Source organism: Carcharhinus amblyrhynchos, chromosome 5 (genome assembly GCF_965287045.1).
Source record: "Carcharhinus amblyrhynchos chromosome 5, sCarAmb.v2.hapA, whole genome shotgun sequence".
NCBI classification, from domain to species: domain Eukaryota; kingdom Metazoa; phylum Chordata; class Chondrichthyes; order Carcharhiniformes; family Carcharhinidae; genus Carcharhinus; species Carcharhinus amblyrhynchos.
In genome coordinates, this window is record NC_137328.1 from 122,248,658 (window position 1) to 122,263,658 (window position 15,001).

The window sequence follows — 15,001 nt, forward strand, 5'->3', positions numbered from 1 at the left end:
ATGAGGCGAGGAGAAATTTCTTCACTCAGGGTGCTGGATGTATGGAATTCACTACCACAGAATGCAGTTGAGGCCAAAATGTTGTCTGATTTCAAGAAGGAATTAGATCTAACTCTTGGAGCTAAAGGGATCAAGAGATATTTGAGGGGGGGGGGGGCGGTCAAGGGGGAGAAAATCAGGATATTGAATTTGATGATCAGCCATGATCACACTGAATGGTGGAGCAGACTCAAAGGGCTGAATGGCCTACTTAAAGAACAAAGAAAATTACAGCACAGGAACAGGCCCTTCAAGCCTGCATCGACCATGCCACTTGAACTAAAACCTCACACTTGCCTCACAAACCTTAAGAGTTTTGAGAAGGTGACCAAAGAGGTGGATAAGGGTAAAGCAGTTGACGTGGTGTATATGGATTTTAGCAAAGCGTTTGATAAGGTTCCCCATGGTAGGCTACTGCAGAAAATACGGATGCATGGGATTGAGGGTGATTTAGCAGTTTGGATCAGGAATTGGCTAGCTGATAGGAGACAGAGGGTGTTGGTTGATGGGAAATATTCAACCTGGAGTTCAGTTACTAGTGGTGTACCTCAAGGATCTGTTTTGGGACCACTACTGTTTGTCATTTTTATAAAATGACCTAGATGAGGGTGTAGAAGGATGGATTAGTAAATTTGCTGACGACACTAAAGTCGGAGGAGTTGTAGACAGTGAGGATGGATGTTACAGTTTGCAGAGGGACATAGATATGCTGCAGAGCTGGGCTGAGAGGTGGCAATTGGAGTTTAATGCAGAAAAGTGTGAGGTGATTCACTTTGGTAAGAGTAACAGGATTACAGAATATAGGGCTAATGGAAGGAATCTTGGTAGTGTCGATGAGCAGAGAGATCTCGATGTACATGTGCATAGATCCCTGAAAGTTGGCACCCAGGTTAATAAGGTTGTTAAGAAGGTGTACGGTGTGTTAGCTTTAATTGGTAGAGGGATTAAATTTCGGAGCCGTGAGATCATGTTGCAACTGTACAAAATTCTGGTGCAGCTGCACTTGGGAGTATTGCATACAGTTCTAGTCGCCGCATTATAAGAAAGATGTGGAAGCATTGGAAAGGGTGCAGAGGAGGTTTACCAGGATGTTGCCTGGTATGGTAGGAAGGTCTTATGAGGAAAGGCAGAAGGACTTGAGGTTGTTTTCATTAGAGAGAAGGTGGTTAAGAGGTGACCTAATTGAGGCATCCAAGATGATCAAAGGATTGGATAGGGTGGACAGTGAGAGCCTTTTTCCTCAGATGGTGATGGCTAACACAAGGGGACATGGCTTCAAATTGAGGGGTGATAATTATAGGACGGATGTCAGAGGTAGGTTCTTTACTCAGAGGGTAGTAAGGGCGCGGAATGCCCTGCCTGCAGCAGTTGTGGACTCGACAACTTTAAGGGTGTTCAAATGGTCAATGGATAGGCATATGGATAACATTGGAATAGTTTAGGTTAGAGGGTCATTAGATTGGTTCCGCTGGTTGGTGCAACATCGAGGGCCAAAGGGCCTGTACTGTGCTGTAATGTTCTATGTTCTATAAAACCTCTTATCCTGTCGGGGACCGTATCCCTCTATTTCCATCCTATTCATGTATTTGTCCAGACACTCCTTAAAAGTCACTGTTGTATGTGCTTCCTCGACCTCCCCCAGCAGCAAGTTCCAGAAACCCAACATCCTCTGTTTAAAAAGCTTGCCTCATACATCTCTTTTAAACCTTACCCATTGCACCTCAAACTTATGCTCCCTACTCCTACTTCTAGTTTCTATGTGGTGTAGATACACCCACTTTGATTGCTCCATCACTGGCGGCCATGCCTTAGGTTGATTTGAGCCGAGCTCTGGAAGTCCCTCCTTACACCATCTCTCTTGCTATCTCACCTTCCTCCTTTAGAGTGCTCCTTAAAGCTCATGTCTTTGACCAAGCTTTTGGTCACCAACATAATATCTCCTTGACATGTAATGTGATGTGATGTCTTACTTTGCATTACAATGTCCCCACAGAGTCTTGGAATGTGTTATTACGTTAAAGATGCTATACAAGTTGTTGTTGCACCAAGTTTATATTGGAGCCATGAAAAAGCAACAGAACTTCTAACCTTTAGATCTCAGAACAACAAGCTGCAATGCCAAGCACAAGTTAATTTACATAGTATTATATAGGACTTACAGTACAGAAGGCCATTCAGCCCACTGGTCAATGCCAGTGTTTAAGCTCTACATGAGCCTCATCTCACCTTACTTTATCTAACCCCTTCAAAATATCCTTCTGCTGTTTTCCCCTCAAGATAGTCAGAGGTTTACAGCATGGAAACAGGCCCTTCAGCCCAACTTGTCCATGCCACCCTTTTTTTTTAAAACCGCTGAGCTAGTCCCAGTTGCCCACATTTGGCCCATATCCCTTTATACTCATCTTACCCACGTAACTATCTAAATGCTTTTTTAAAAGACAAAACTGTACCTGCCTCTACTACTACCACCTCTGAAAAAATTGCTCCTCTGGACACTATCTCTCTTTTCTCACCTTAAACCCATGCCCTCTAGTTTTAGACTCCCCTACCTTTGGAAAAAGATATGACTTTCTAGCTGATCTATGCCCCTCATTATTTTGTAGACCTCTAAGATCACCCCTCAGCCTTCTACGCTTTAGAGAAAAAAGTCCCAATCTATCAAGCCTCTCCTTATAATGCAAGCCATTCTGGTAGCATCCTAGTAAATCCTTTCTGCACTCTTTCTAATTTAATAATTTCCTTTCTATAATAGGGTGACCAGAACTGTACACAGTATTCCAAGTGTGGCCTTACCAATATCTTGTACAACTTCAACAAGGCATCCCAACTCCTTCAATGTTCTGACCATTGAAACCAAGCATGCCAAATGCCTTTTTCACCACACTGTCCATCTGTGATTCCACTTTCAAGGAGCTATGAACCTGTACCCTCTAGGTCTCTTTGTTCTGTAACTCTCCTCAACGTCCTACCATTAACTGAGTAAGTCCTGCCTTGGCTCAATCTACCAAAATGCATCACCTTGCATTTATCTAAATTAAACTCCATCTGCCATTCGTCAGCCCAGTGGCCCAATTGATCAAGATTCTGTTATGCGGCTAACTGTAGAATGGCTGGGAGGTAGTGATTTTGAACCAATGGATTCCAACAAGTCTCTCCAACTCAGGAGTTTTCCGTTGACTTTGGTCCGAATCTGTTGGAGACTAATTATCAAGATTGCACAATTCCTTTGCGAACATATCACATGACTGCAAGATGGTGGAAGACAAACTAGGCGGCCCTTAAACTTTTTACAATTGAGCAATTCCTAAAATATTAATCCAGCTGCCTGGGTACCAGTCACGAAGAGGAGCACAGATGAAATGAAAATCAATGTGAAATTATCCACTTACCTGTGGTGCCTCCTACTGTGGAAAGCCAATTTTCTGGATTAAACCGAGTCTTGGTCAGAACCGAATGAATGAAGGTTGAAGCAAGGAGGGCAGTGGCACCTCTTATCTGTGGATCTCCATGATCAACATATTTCAAAATATCAGAAATGCACTGTTCCTCTGAAGAATGAAGAGAGTCAAAGATGTATGTTGTACCTCTGTGACTTATTCACATAATACGCAGACTCTCAAACATACAAACACAGGAAATGATTAATGCTGGTTGACCTGCCATGTAAGAGACTAATAATGCGGTGGCTATGCAACGGCACTAGCAATCCATATATCAGGATTAATAACCTACAGTGCCCATGTGAGCTCAAATTCCATGATGGCGGCTTGGAAATTTGAATTCAGTTTGAAAAAGAAAATCTGATCTTGTAAAAGAGGCTGTCAGATTGTCAAGTGCCTAAATGATTTATTGAATGTCATTTTGGGGAAAATTCCAGAACGTTCTTACCCAATCTGGATGATATAAGGACTCCAGCAATATAGATCAACTCTTAAGCTATCCTTGTTTGTATCAAACTGCCTCAGTTCAAGAAGCCAACCCTTCTCAACCAGGATGTGGAGATGCCGGCATTGGAGTGGGGTGAGCACAATAAGTAGTCTCACAACGCCAGATTAAAGTCCAAGAGGTTTATTTGGAATCACAAGCTTTCGGAGAGCTGCCCCTCCCTCACCTGCTCCTGAGGAAGGAGCAGTGCTCTGAAAGCTCGTGATTCTAAATAAACCAGCTGGACTTTCAACCTGGTGTTGAGGCTTCTCAACTAGGTCTAGGCGATAAATGCCAATCTTGCCAGAGACACTCTCATTCCGATGATGAATAAAGAGAAAAGGCATATCACGGGAATACCCTTCATCTATTCAAGACTTATACAGTGGATCATCCTGTGCTTGATGAAAATCAAGTGCACTTCTGCACGTTCACTTTCATTCAACATTCAGAGGAGTACATCACACCACCGTGAAAATTCTCACGTCCTCGTTACAAACTCTTCATTTCTTTAACATGCTGGTGGACTACAAGTCCATATTTTGCAGTACATTTGAGAATTACCTCAGTGGCCGCTTCATCTACAATTACAAACAATGCACAAAAAGGATGCTGTGGCTAAAGACTATTCACCACTCACTTCACTCCCCTGTCCTTCCTGTGCCAGATAGCCTTGCTAGCATTTACTGATTAAAAGACATACTTTCAGCATCAGCAGTAATTTCTTTCTCTAACACAACACAACAAATTTTTATTCTTTCCATGGGATCCAAGAGTCATTGCCTGGGCTAGCATTTGTCATTCACCCCTAACTGCTCTTGAACTGAGTGGCTTGCAAGGCCATTGCAGCAGGCAAGGGGGCAGTTATTGTTGTGGGTCTACAGTCACAGCCAGACCAGGTAAAGACGGCAGTTTTCCTTCCCTCAAGGATGTTGGTGAACCAGATGGGTTTTTCTGACAATTGATGGTAATTTCATGGTTAACATTACTGAGATTAACGTGTCATTCTAGATTTATTAATTTAATTTAAATACCACCATGGTGGGATTTGAATCCACGTATCCAGAGCATTAACCTGGTCTCTGGATTAAGTGACATCATCAGTACACGAACAATTCTCCCCAAATTGCAGCTAAGGTTTCCCTAAATAAAAGCCAGATGTATTTGGGAACTGGAATTTTCTTGATTTGTTTTACAGGTTTTATTTTGAAATTACCTAATAACCTACACGTTTGCACAAGTTCCCAACTCCTTATTTTAAGCTGGACAAGAGGAATCCAAGGATCACTAGTTATCAAGCTGGACACAGCAAGCTCCATGATCGTCTCCTGTAGTCTCAGTTCAATGAACCATCAACAGCAGCATAGGTTCAACAATGAGTTCAATTCCCATATCAGCTCAGGTTATTCATGAAGGTTCTGCCTTCACAACCTTGCCCCTTGTCTGAGATATATTAACCCTCAGGATAAATCAGCTCTCCCCTTCAAAAGGGGAGAGCAACCTATGGACATCTGGGACTATGGAAACTTTAACTTCTCAGTAGATGACCATAAAAGCAAATACATGGTAGACATTCAAGTGAAAAATAGTCAGAGTTGGACAGCGCAGAAAAGGCCCTTCAGCCTATCAAGTTTGCACTTGCAATAACTACAACTAAAGTCACACTAATCTTATTTTACAGCACTTGTCTCATATCCTTGAATGTTATCATGTTTAAACAGTGGAAAATAATGCTGGAAATCTGTGGAAAGGAAAACAGTAAAATGTTTCAGGGTGAGGACCTTTCATCAGTTCTGACAACAGGTTATTGACCTAAAACATTACATTTCTTTCTTTCCACAGATGCTGCTAGACCTTGGCAGCATTTCTAGCATTTTGTTTCTCTAACACGTCAGATATTGTCCATTCCAAACCACAGATAGTGTCATCTTTGGTGAGGGAAGGGTTTGTGGACAGAATACGGAGAAGAGAAGGGAAGAGGAGAGGATGGTACAGAGGATAATAGGGAGGAAGGGCCACAGCTCGGTGGGAATTAAGAACAGGAGAAGAAAGGAGGAGAGAGATAAAGGCAGAGGTGGAAGCGGGCGAGGATGGAGTTTGAGGGACAATGGTAGAAAGGACCAGAAGGAAAAAGATGGAGAGAGGGGTGGAGGGGAAAAGGTGGTCAATTCCCATTTTCAACATACAGCAGATACATACTGATGCAACAATTCTGAAATGATTAAATCGGCTTTCCTCTGTGCAGCTGGCAACTCTTGAAATGTCAGGAGATCGCACTGACAAAAAGAAGCAGTGAACTATTGCAACAATTGGACCAAAAGTCAATGTTAGAATCATTTCAATCCTTTCCATTACCTTGACTCTCTAAAACTTCAAGTGGGGTCCTGTAGAGTTTATTGAAGAAAGCTTCAGGATGAAGTCCAATGGCAGCTCCAACACAACTCACTGCCAGTGCTTTGACACTGACTCTCACTTCCCTGTCAGGGATAAGACCTGTATCAAAGCAAAGTCCAGAATGACAGTCAATATCACACAGTAAAAACAACATTATGAATGTTCAAGCCACCCAAATTTATATTGCTTACCATTCTTTTGTCCCGTTAAAAGAAAAGATGCACTAAGAAGACGAACACAATGGACCAGAGGGGCAGCGTTCTCATCCGTATAGTGACCAATGTCTCCCTTTATCCGGCAAGGCTGCTTTTGGGAAAAAATAGACAGATGTACAATATTTGCACTTGTACAATCAAAAACTTCACTCTTCCTGAGCACACTGAGCAATGAGGTATGCCCACCAGTGGTCCTTTCTAGTCACTCGGCTGATAGGAAATAGCAGAGCTGGTCTGATCAGAGGTCCCATTATTCAATCTCCCTAGTCTGGTCAATCTCAACAACAGGGACAGTGTTACACAGGAGGGATTTGGCCAGCGCTTGCCCTCCCATTCATGACCCAGCAACCTCTATTAGAAGTGAGTATGTGGATATCAAGTAATAGTCCTCTGCAATGCCACCAGTGGAGAGGAGCTTGCTGACACTCAGGTAACCAAGGCTTGCATGTAAGAAATGACCAGCTGAGCAGAGTGTAAGAGCAGAGGTCCACAATCCACACTGCCGTGGGTCATGGAACCTGACTTCAGACTGTAAACACCAACTCAACATCAGGGGTAAAAGTCACAATTCCAACCCCTGACTGAATGCCAAAGGGCACCTTCACACATTCCATCAAGGGTGGGAGGATAAACTAAAAGATTTTTGGTAGCTGTACTTTACCTGGAAGACAAAGCTGTAAAATAAAATACTTACGCGGAAAGGTGCACAGTGAGATAAATTTACTGAGAAAACAAAGAGTGCAATAATCTTGACAATAAATGAGTCCTGGAGTCATTACAGCACAGAAGGAGACCATTCAGCCCATCAAGGTCATTCAAGTGAGCAAACAGGATAAAAGAAATCTTGCAAACTGATTAAATGCAAAAAGAATAGCAGAAAATGCCAGATGGATATAACTTATTTTGCGTCAACTACAGAACTGGAGAAATAACTTGCAGCATCTCATATTCACAGGGTGCGCCCAAGTGCCTCACATGCAACAAATTACTCTTTTCTTGCGCAGTCCTTATTATGCTCAACAGTTGTGGTTGCCAATTTGTGGCAAGCAGGATCCCACAAACAGAATCAGATCTATGACCAGATAACCAACTTTTGGTGGTGTTGGCTGAATAATGAGTTAGGAATCTCTGGGGCACACAAACAGCAGGCCGAAGGTTCAAGGTCTCAATCAAAAAGTGGCATCTCCAACATACATCAATCTCTCGGCACTACCTAACGCAACATAGTTGATGCATGGGCGCTCAATCCCCCAGCTTTCTAATTGGATAATAAACTTTACACAAATTCATGTTCTGGATTAATAACTGTACATCTATGTAATGACCTGAAATGGTGTTCCTCTCTCCACTGATGTGCATTTCCAGCACTACTTGTTTTTGTTTTAGATTTCCAGCATCTACAGTATTTTGCTTTTATATGTAATTTTGATGTCTTTTAAAAAGCAACCTGCTTTTCTATTCTTACGTTCAAAATGAATAACCTCTCACTTCCTCACATTATACTCCATCTGTCACCTTGTAGCCCGCTCACTTAACCTGTCTCTATTTTTCTGCAGTCTGTGTGTCTCCTCCTCACAGCTTAAATACCACCTAGCTTTGTCCTGTCAGCAAACTTAAATTCATTATTTTCAAGTTCTTCGTCAAAGTCATTAGTATTGATTGCAAATAGTGAGTTTCTATCACTGAACTCTGCTAGTTACAGACAGCCAACTTGAAAATGCCCCATTTATCCCTACCCTCTACATTCTGGTCATTAAGCACTCCTCAAGCCATGCTGATAGATTACCTCCACTCCATGAGCCCTTATCTTGCACGTTAACTTTTTTTGTAGCACCTTAGTATATGCCTTTTGGAAATCCAAATATCCTTATTCTTTTGTTTTCTTGGAACAAGCTGTGACATAGCTTCATCATTCAGATACACTGAAGAGAAACCTTCTGTGGCCCCAATGTGGCAACGACTTGTTAAAGAAGAGTCCTGTAAACAGAAGCTTCACAGAAAACTTCAGGTTAAAGTGAAGGGCACAATATGTAACGCCTTGACATGCAAATGCTACTCAGGCTTTTGAAAGTCTAAGGCAATCACATTTGCAGTAAAATGTTTGCAAGTTATTTGCATTAAGTTCCTACCCATATGCAATCAATACTCCACTCCTCTTCCCATCAGACCACCCCCCCACCCTGTGCTTCTCTCCAACTCATTCGACCATGTTCCCTGTTCCAGTATCCATGTTCTGGCTCAGAAGATTGTTGAGTTTCAGACTCATAACAAACCTTTATATCAATCTAGATTGGTACAACATGTTGAGGAAGGTGCCACTCTAGGGATATTCTGTCAATCTGTTCCAACAGACGTATCCATCGCATGGCACTTCTCTAAGAATAGTACAGAATCTTTCAGTACCCTGACCAACATGCCTTGCAAAACCAACAGCACCAAAACACAAGTTGATTTGCTAGCAACAATGAAATGGATAGTCAGACACAAGTCGCATGTAAATGTTTATCCAGATATCTTGGACTGAACTTCAAAAAGTAATGCATTGTGCTAAGCAATTTATGAGTTTTTGCCACAATAATAAAAAGGGTTATATTTATATGATGAGCTGCTGCCAATATTCTACTTCCCCAAATTCTGATGTGGAGATGCCGGCATTGGACTGGGATAAGCACAGTAAGAAGTCTCACAACACCAGGTTCAAGTCCAACAGGTTTCAGGTTTATTTGGTAGTAAACGTCACTAGCTTTCGGAGTGCTGCACCTTTGTCAGGCGAATGGGGAGTTTTTCCCCCAAATTCTGCCAGTAGAACATATCCAAGATGCAATGCTACCCCATCAGCTGTGCAGCAATAAAACACCTTCTGTTAAAATTTTGGACGCCAGTGTTCCAGCATCCAAGGTAGTCATTTGGCCCATTAAGTCTATCCTGGTTCTCCACAGAGCAATACCATCTGGCCCTGCTCCACCCAGTGCTCTGCCAATTTCCTTTTGATGTCATTAATTGGTCTCAGCGCCCTTACCCTCGTTGGCCGACAGTTCCAAATCATTATTACTCATTGCATTGAAAAGATTTTCCTCTTGTATTTTTCGCCCAAAACCTTAAACCTGTGTCCCTTCATCATTGCATCACCAGCTAATAGGATGTTTTTCCTCACCTAATTTACCCAAAACTGTAATAAACTTGTACACCTCTATCAACTCTCTCAATTTTCTTTGCTCCAAGGAGAACCACCCCAGTTTCTCCAACCTAATTTTGAAGTTACATCCACCCCCAATTCCTGGAACCATTCTGATAAGTATCCTCTGTACCTTCTCAGAGACCCGAATGTTTTTACTAAAATGTGGAGACCAGAAGTGGATGAAATGTTCTAGTTGTGGCCTAACCAGAGTTTTATAAGGCCACACTTGGAATACTGCTTATAGTTCTGGTCACCCTATTATTGAAAGGATATTATTAAACTAGAAAAGAAGAGTGCAGAAAAGGTATACTAGGATGCTACCAGAACTTGATGGTTTGCGTTATAAGCAGAAGCTGGAGAGACTAGGACTTTTTTTTCCTTGAGATTAGGTGGTTTAGGAACATAGATCAGATAGATAGTCAATACCTTTTCCCAAAGCTGGGGAGTCTAAAACTGGAGGGCATAGATTTAAGGTGAGGGGGAGAGATACAAAAGGATCCAGAGGGGCAATTTTCTCACACATGGTGGTGAATATCTGGAACAAGCTGTCAGAGGTAGTAGTAGAGATGGGTACAACTTTGTCTTTTTAAAAGCATTGAGATTACATAAGCTAGATGGCTATCTAGGGATATAAGCCAAATGCAGGAAATTGGGACTAGCTTAGTCGTTTAAAACAAAGGTGGCATGGACAAGTTGGGCCAAAGGGCCTGTTTATGACTATAAAGTTTCAGCACAGTTTCCCTATTAATAAGTTATTAAAGAGCAAGATAAATGAGAATAAACGTTCCCATTCAGTATGGAAATTCCATGTTCCCCATAAATTAAGTAAAAAGTCTGACAACACCAGGTTTTAGTCCAACCTATTTATTTGATAATATTCTCACTAGCTTTCGAGGGGACAGCCTCTTCGTCAGGTGAATGGAGAGTTCTGGCCTCAGTCCAACACCGGCATACCCACATCATGACCCCATAAATTAACACAGGCCTTGTGGGCCGAAGGGCCTGTTTGTGCTGTAGTTTTTCTATGTTTAATGATTCAGTCTCCCCACCAATGAACCTTAACACGACATGAAGGAGCTCATCTTGGTGGGTGACATGTTTCGCCACCTCCAGGTTCAGAAGCTTCAGATCAAGAATAGCTCAAAACAGATGCACAAAACAAAACCTAACATTTACTACGCAGATGCTCACTATCATCATGTACTCCAAAGTCTCAGGTGAGCAAGTTAACATGTCAAACGGCCAGTCAGGACCGACTGAAAATGAGGCTTAGTGGGAAGGGCCACTTCAGAAATAACGAGATGTAAATTCTGCTGCTTACTAATCATTGGCCACTGCAGTAAAACATGACTCCCTTGTTGAAACTTAATGTCAGCAGTGCAAAAAGAAATTTTACTACAAGGCACAGTGCAGAAGCAGCTTGGTAACATACAGACCACTCAAAGTAGAAATATTTGGAGCCTTTTATATAATAGAATGATACAGTGCAGGAGGCCATTTGGGCCCATCATGCCTGCGATTGCTCTATTGACTCTCAAAAGCCATCATTCTGAGCACCTCTATTGGTCTCTTTATTGAAGGAAGGATGTAAATTCATTGGAAGCAGCTCAGAGAAGCTTTCCTAGACTAATACATGGAATGAGAGCGTTGTCCTATGAGGAAAGGTTGGTTAAAGTTAGGGTTGTATCCACTGGAGGTTAGAGAATAAACTAACAAGATCTTGAGGGGTATTGACAGGGTGGACGTGGAAAGAATATTTCTTCTTGTGGAAGAATCTAGAATTCGGGATCGTTATTTAAAAATAATGGGTTGCCCATTGAAGACAGAGATGAAGAGAGTTTTATTTTCTCTCAGAGGGTCATTAGTCTTTGGAACTCTATTCCTCAACAGACAGCAGAAACAGAGTCTTTGAATTTTTTAAGGCAAAGCTAGATAGATTCTTGATAAACAAGAGGATGAAAGGTTATTAGGAGTAGGCAGAAAAGTAGCGTTGAGGTTACAACCAGATCAGCCATCTTATTGAATGGTGAAGCAGGCTCGAGGGCTGAGTGGTTTAATCCTGCTCCTAATTTATATTTTCTATTATATTTCCCCTTAACTTTGCTTTTCGGAAAGCAATCCAAATTTCTCTAAGTTTCTCCACATAAATTAATTCCTGGTACCTTTTAACAATAATAATTTACATTTATATTAACACCTTTAAATGTAGTAAAATGGACCATAGAGCTTCAGAGAAGCGTTATCAAACAAAATTTGATACCGTGCCCTATATGATGATATTAGGAAAGGCAACCAAAAATTTGTTCAAAGCGGCAGGAAATAAGCAGTGGCTTAAAAAGGAGGCAACAGGGGTGAAGAGGTTCAGGGAGGCAACTCCAGAGTTTTGGGCCCTGGCAGATGAAGGCAGAGCCACCAATGGTGGAATGAATTAATTCAGGGATACACAAAAGGCCAACACAGGAGAAATGCAAAGGCCTCCCCTGCACCCTGTGCCAGCCTCGACATCCTTTCCAAAAGCAAAACGCCGAGAATCAGACAGCGTACGCTCCCGCCGGTGAAAAAAGTTTCTCCTTATTTACTCTATTCAAACCTTGATTAAGAAATACAACATAAAGACATCTCACCTTGGTATCAAGATCTGCTGACTCAACGCAGTCATCCTTCACGACAAAACGATCAACACTGCTGTCAGAGGACTGCCGGCTGTGGCCCATGTGACTTAACAAATGAGATTTGTTTACTGCTGTAAGATTAAGAGAAATTATTTTTCTCCCCTGCTTTTCTATGTTAAATAAAGTTTTTCTATCCTCATTTTCTAAGTCAACTTGTTCCACTCCCTGGCTAAAGTAAGAAGATGGCCTGCCCTTGGACATCCACAATGCTGATCTGCAGTCCATCTTGATCTCACAGCCTAGGTGGACACTAACAGTGCTGAAAGATTGCTGAAGTTGTAACCAGTTAAATAAGGCACTGGATCAAGGTTACTTTTCCCTGCTCTGGTGGTTCAGGTGAAAGTCAAGGATCCCATGACACTATTCAAACAACAGTTGAAAGTTCTTCTAGTGTTTTAATCCAACACTCGTCCCTCAGCAAAACACCACCGAAAACAGAGCAACTGGTCATTAACCTCATCACTGCTTGTGGAAACTTGCTGTGCACAAAATGGCTGCCGACTTTGCCAATGTAGCATTTGCTGAATTTAAACAAAATTCATTGTACACGAAGCACTTTGGAACCTTTGAGAGATGCAGTAAGGCACTCTATAATTGCATTGTAAAGTCCTCTCCGACAGTGATGGTACGTAAGCAGCCTGAGTTAGTTCAGTCTCCAAGTTCTCTCTACCATTCTCTGACAAGTTCAAGATCAAGAACTCCCCACGTACGTGATTATAGTTTACAAACTCACAACCTATTAAATGGCGGAGCAGCTGCTTACCACAGATAAGTTGAGCTGCAATGGGTTATTTGGTCATTTCTCAAACTCTTTATAATGTTCGTTAGCAAGATGGCATGTTGGAATATCAGAGATCTGCACCTCTGTTTCCATTTCAACTGCATCCTGGTTAGGAAAAGTTAGGTGGAGGCAGGCACTTCATCAACTTCATCATGCAGGTATAGTTAATTGGGGAGGGGGAGGGAGGGTAGACAGATGGACTCTAGTGGCAACACTCTCACCTCAGGTTCAAAGGTTGATCACTCTGAGCACATTCAAGAAAGTTAACATTCCAGCAAAGCAATCAAATAGTGCTGCATTATCAGGAGGTACCATCATTCGTGAGACATTAGATAAGATGCTCACTAAGATAGGAATGCACAGAAAGATGACAGCACCATCGAAGGCAGCACCCTCCAACCCCTTCTCCTTCAACCGCACCTTCCAAATCTGCAATGCTCACTCCTTCAACAACACCTTCCAAAACCACAACCGGACTCCTCTACAACACCTTCCAAAACCACAACCTCCTTCAACAGCACCTTCCAAACCGACAATGTCCATCCCCCAAAAGGACAAGGTCTGCAGATGCATGAAAATACCGCAACTTTCAAGTTCCTCTCCAGCCACATACAACACTGACTTGGAACAATATTGCCGTTGTTTCACCATCATTGGGTCAAAATTCTGGACCTCCCTCCCTGACAGCACTGTGGGTTTAATCGACACCACATGGACTATAACAGTTTAAGAAGGTAGCTCACCATCATCTTCAAGGTCAGTTAGGGATGGGTAGTAAATGTTGGCCTAAGCAGTAACACCCAGGAACAAATAAGTAAAATATAAAGGGCTAAAGGCTATTCTACTTACAAAAATGCACATCTCAAATTACCACATGGGTCTTTAGCAAAGGTTTGTGCAAAGCTGGGTTTCTAAGACATGGTACAATCAGATCTTCAACATTTCATAGGCACCTAACTTTAAATAATGCTTCCAGTAACACTGGACAGAAAATTCTCTATTTTATCAATTAGTATAGTCTGTGCCGCTCTGAAGATTTGCCTCCCGATCTTCTATACCTACATTTGAAAATGACGGGGAAGAAAACGGAACTGATCCATGAAGCTTGCCATCCATTCACAATGCCCAAAACATCATAACTAGACATTCCCTACCCCACAATAGCCACTGAAAAATCAAGCAGCAAGAAAAAAAAACAGGATTTGTAAGAGGGAAATAAGCTGGAAATTCCTTTGAGCCCCCTCACCCCTCCACCAATCTATGCTCACTATCTTTACTCCTCGACAATCCTGCGTGCTGAGATGATGGTTTTAGCTCTTAATGCACTCTCTGCTAAGTTCTCAAACTTCCCACTCCCATAACCTTCAAGCATTTACGAACCAAGCTCACTATTACTTAAATGACAACTTCCTACTTTACCTCAACTTTCCTGCACATTGCTATTAGGGACACAAGAAATGAATTAATATCACAGAAAAAATATTGAAGAAATGCAAGGGTCAAAAATCGAACAAATCCCAGGACCTGATGGTCTACCTCTTAGGGCTCTAAAAGAGATAGCTGCAGAGATAGTGAATATGCTGGTTATGATTAAGTCCCTTGATTCTATAATAGCCCAGCAGAATGGATGTCAGCAAATGTAACACCACTACTCTAGAGAAAACAAAAACAGGGAACTAAAGGCCAATTAGGTGGACTTGAATCATTGGGAAAATGCTGGAATCTATTTAAGGAAGTCTTAACAATGAACTTAAAAGCATAGTATGATCAAAGTCAATGTGGTTTTACAGTGCAAAAT

General features: G+C 41.9%; 1 protein-coding gene across 8 annotated transcripts in view; it reads right to left on the reverse strand.

Annotated features, from left to right (window-relative positions):
* htt (huntingtin) overlaps positions 1-15,001 on the reverse strand; it is a 216,068-nt gene that overhangs the window by 131,381 nt on the left and 69,686 nt on the right. For 4 of the 8 annotated variants that reach the window (XM_080189503.1, XM_080189502.1, XM_080189497.1 and 1 more), the window contains 4 exons: positions 12,375-12,493; positions 6,549-6,660; positions 6,319-6,456; positions 3,429-3,587 (listed from right to left, as the gene is read on the reverse strand). In XM_080189503.1, the coding sequence (XP_080045629.1) occupies positions 3,429-3,587; positions 6,319-6,456; positions 6,549-6,660; positions 12,375-12,493 (528 nt within the window). Of the gene's footprint in view, positions 1-3,428; positions 3,588-6,318; positions 6,457-6,548; positions 6,664-12,374; positions 12,494-15,001 lie in introns of all 8 variants that reach the window. The other 4 variants (XM_080189500.1, XM_080189499.1, XM_080189496.1 and 1 more) reach the window with 2 other exon arrangements.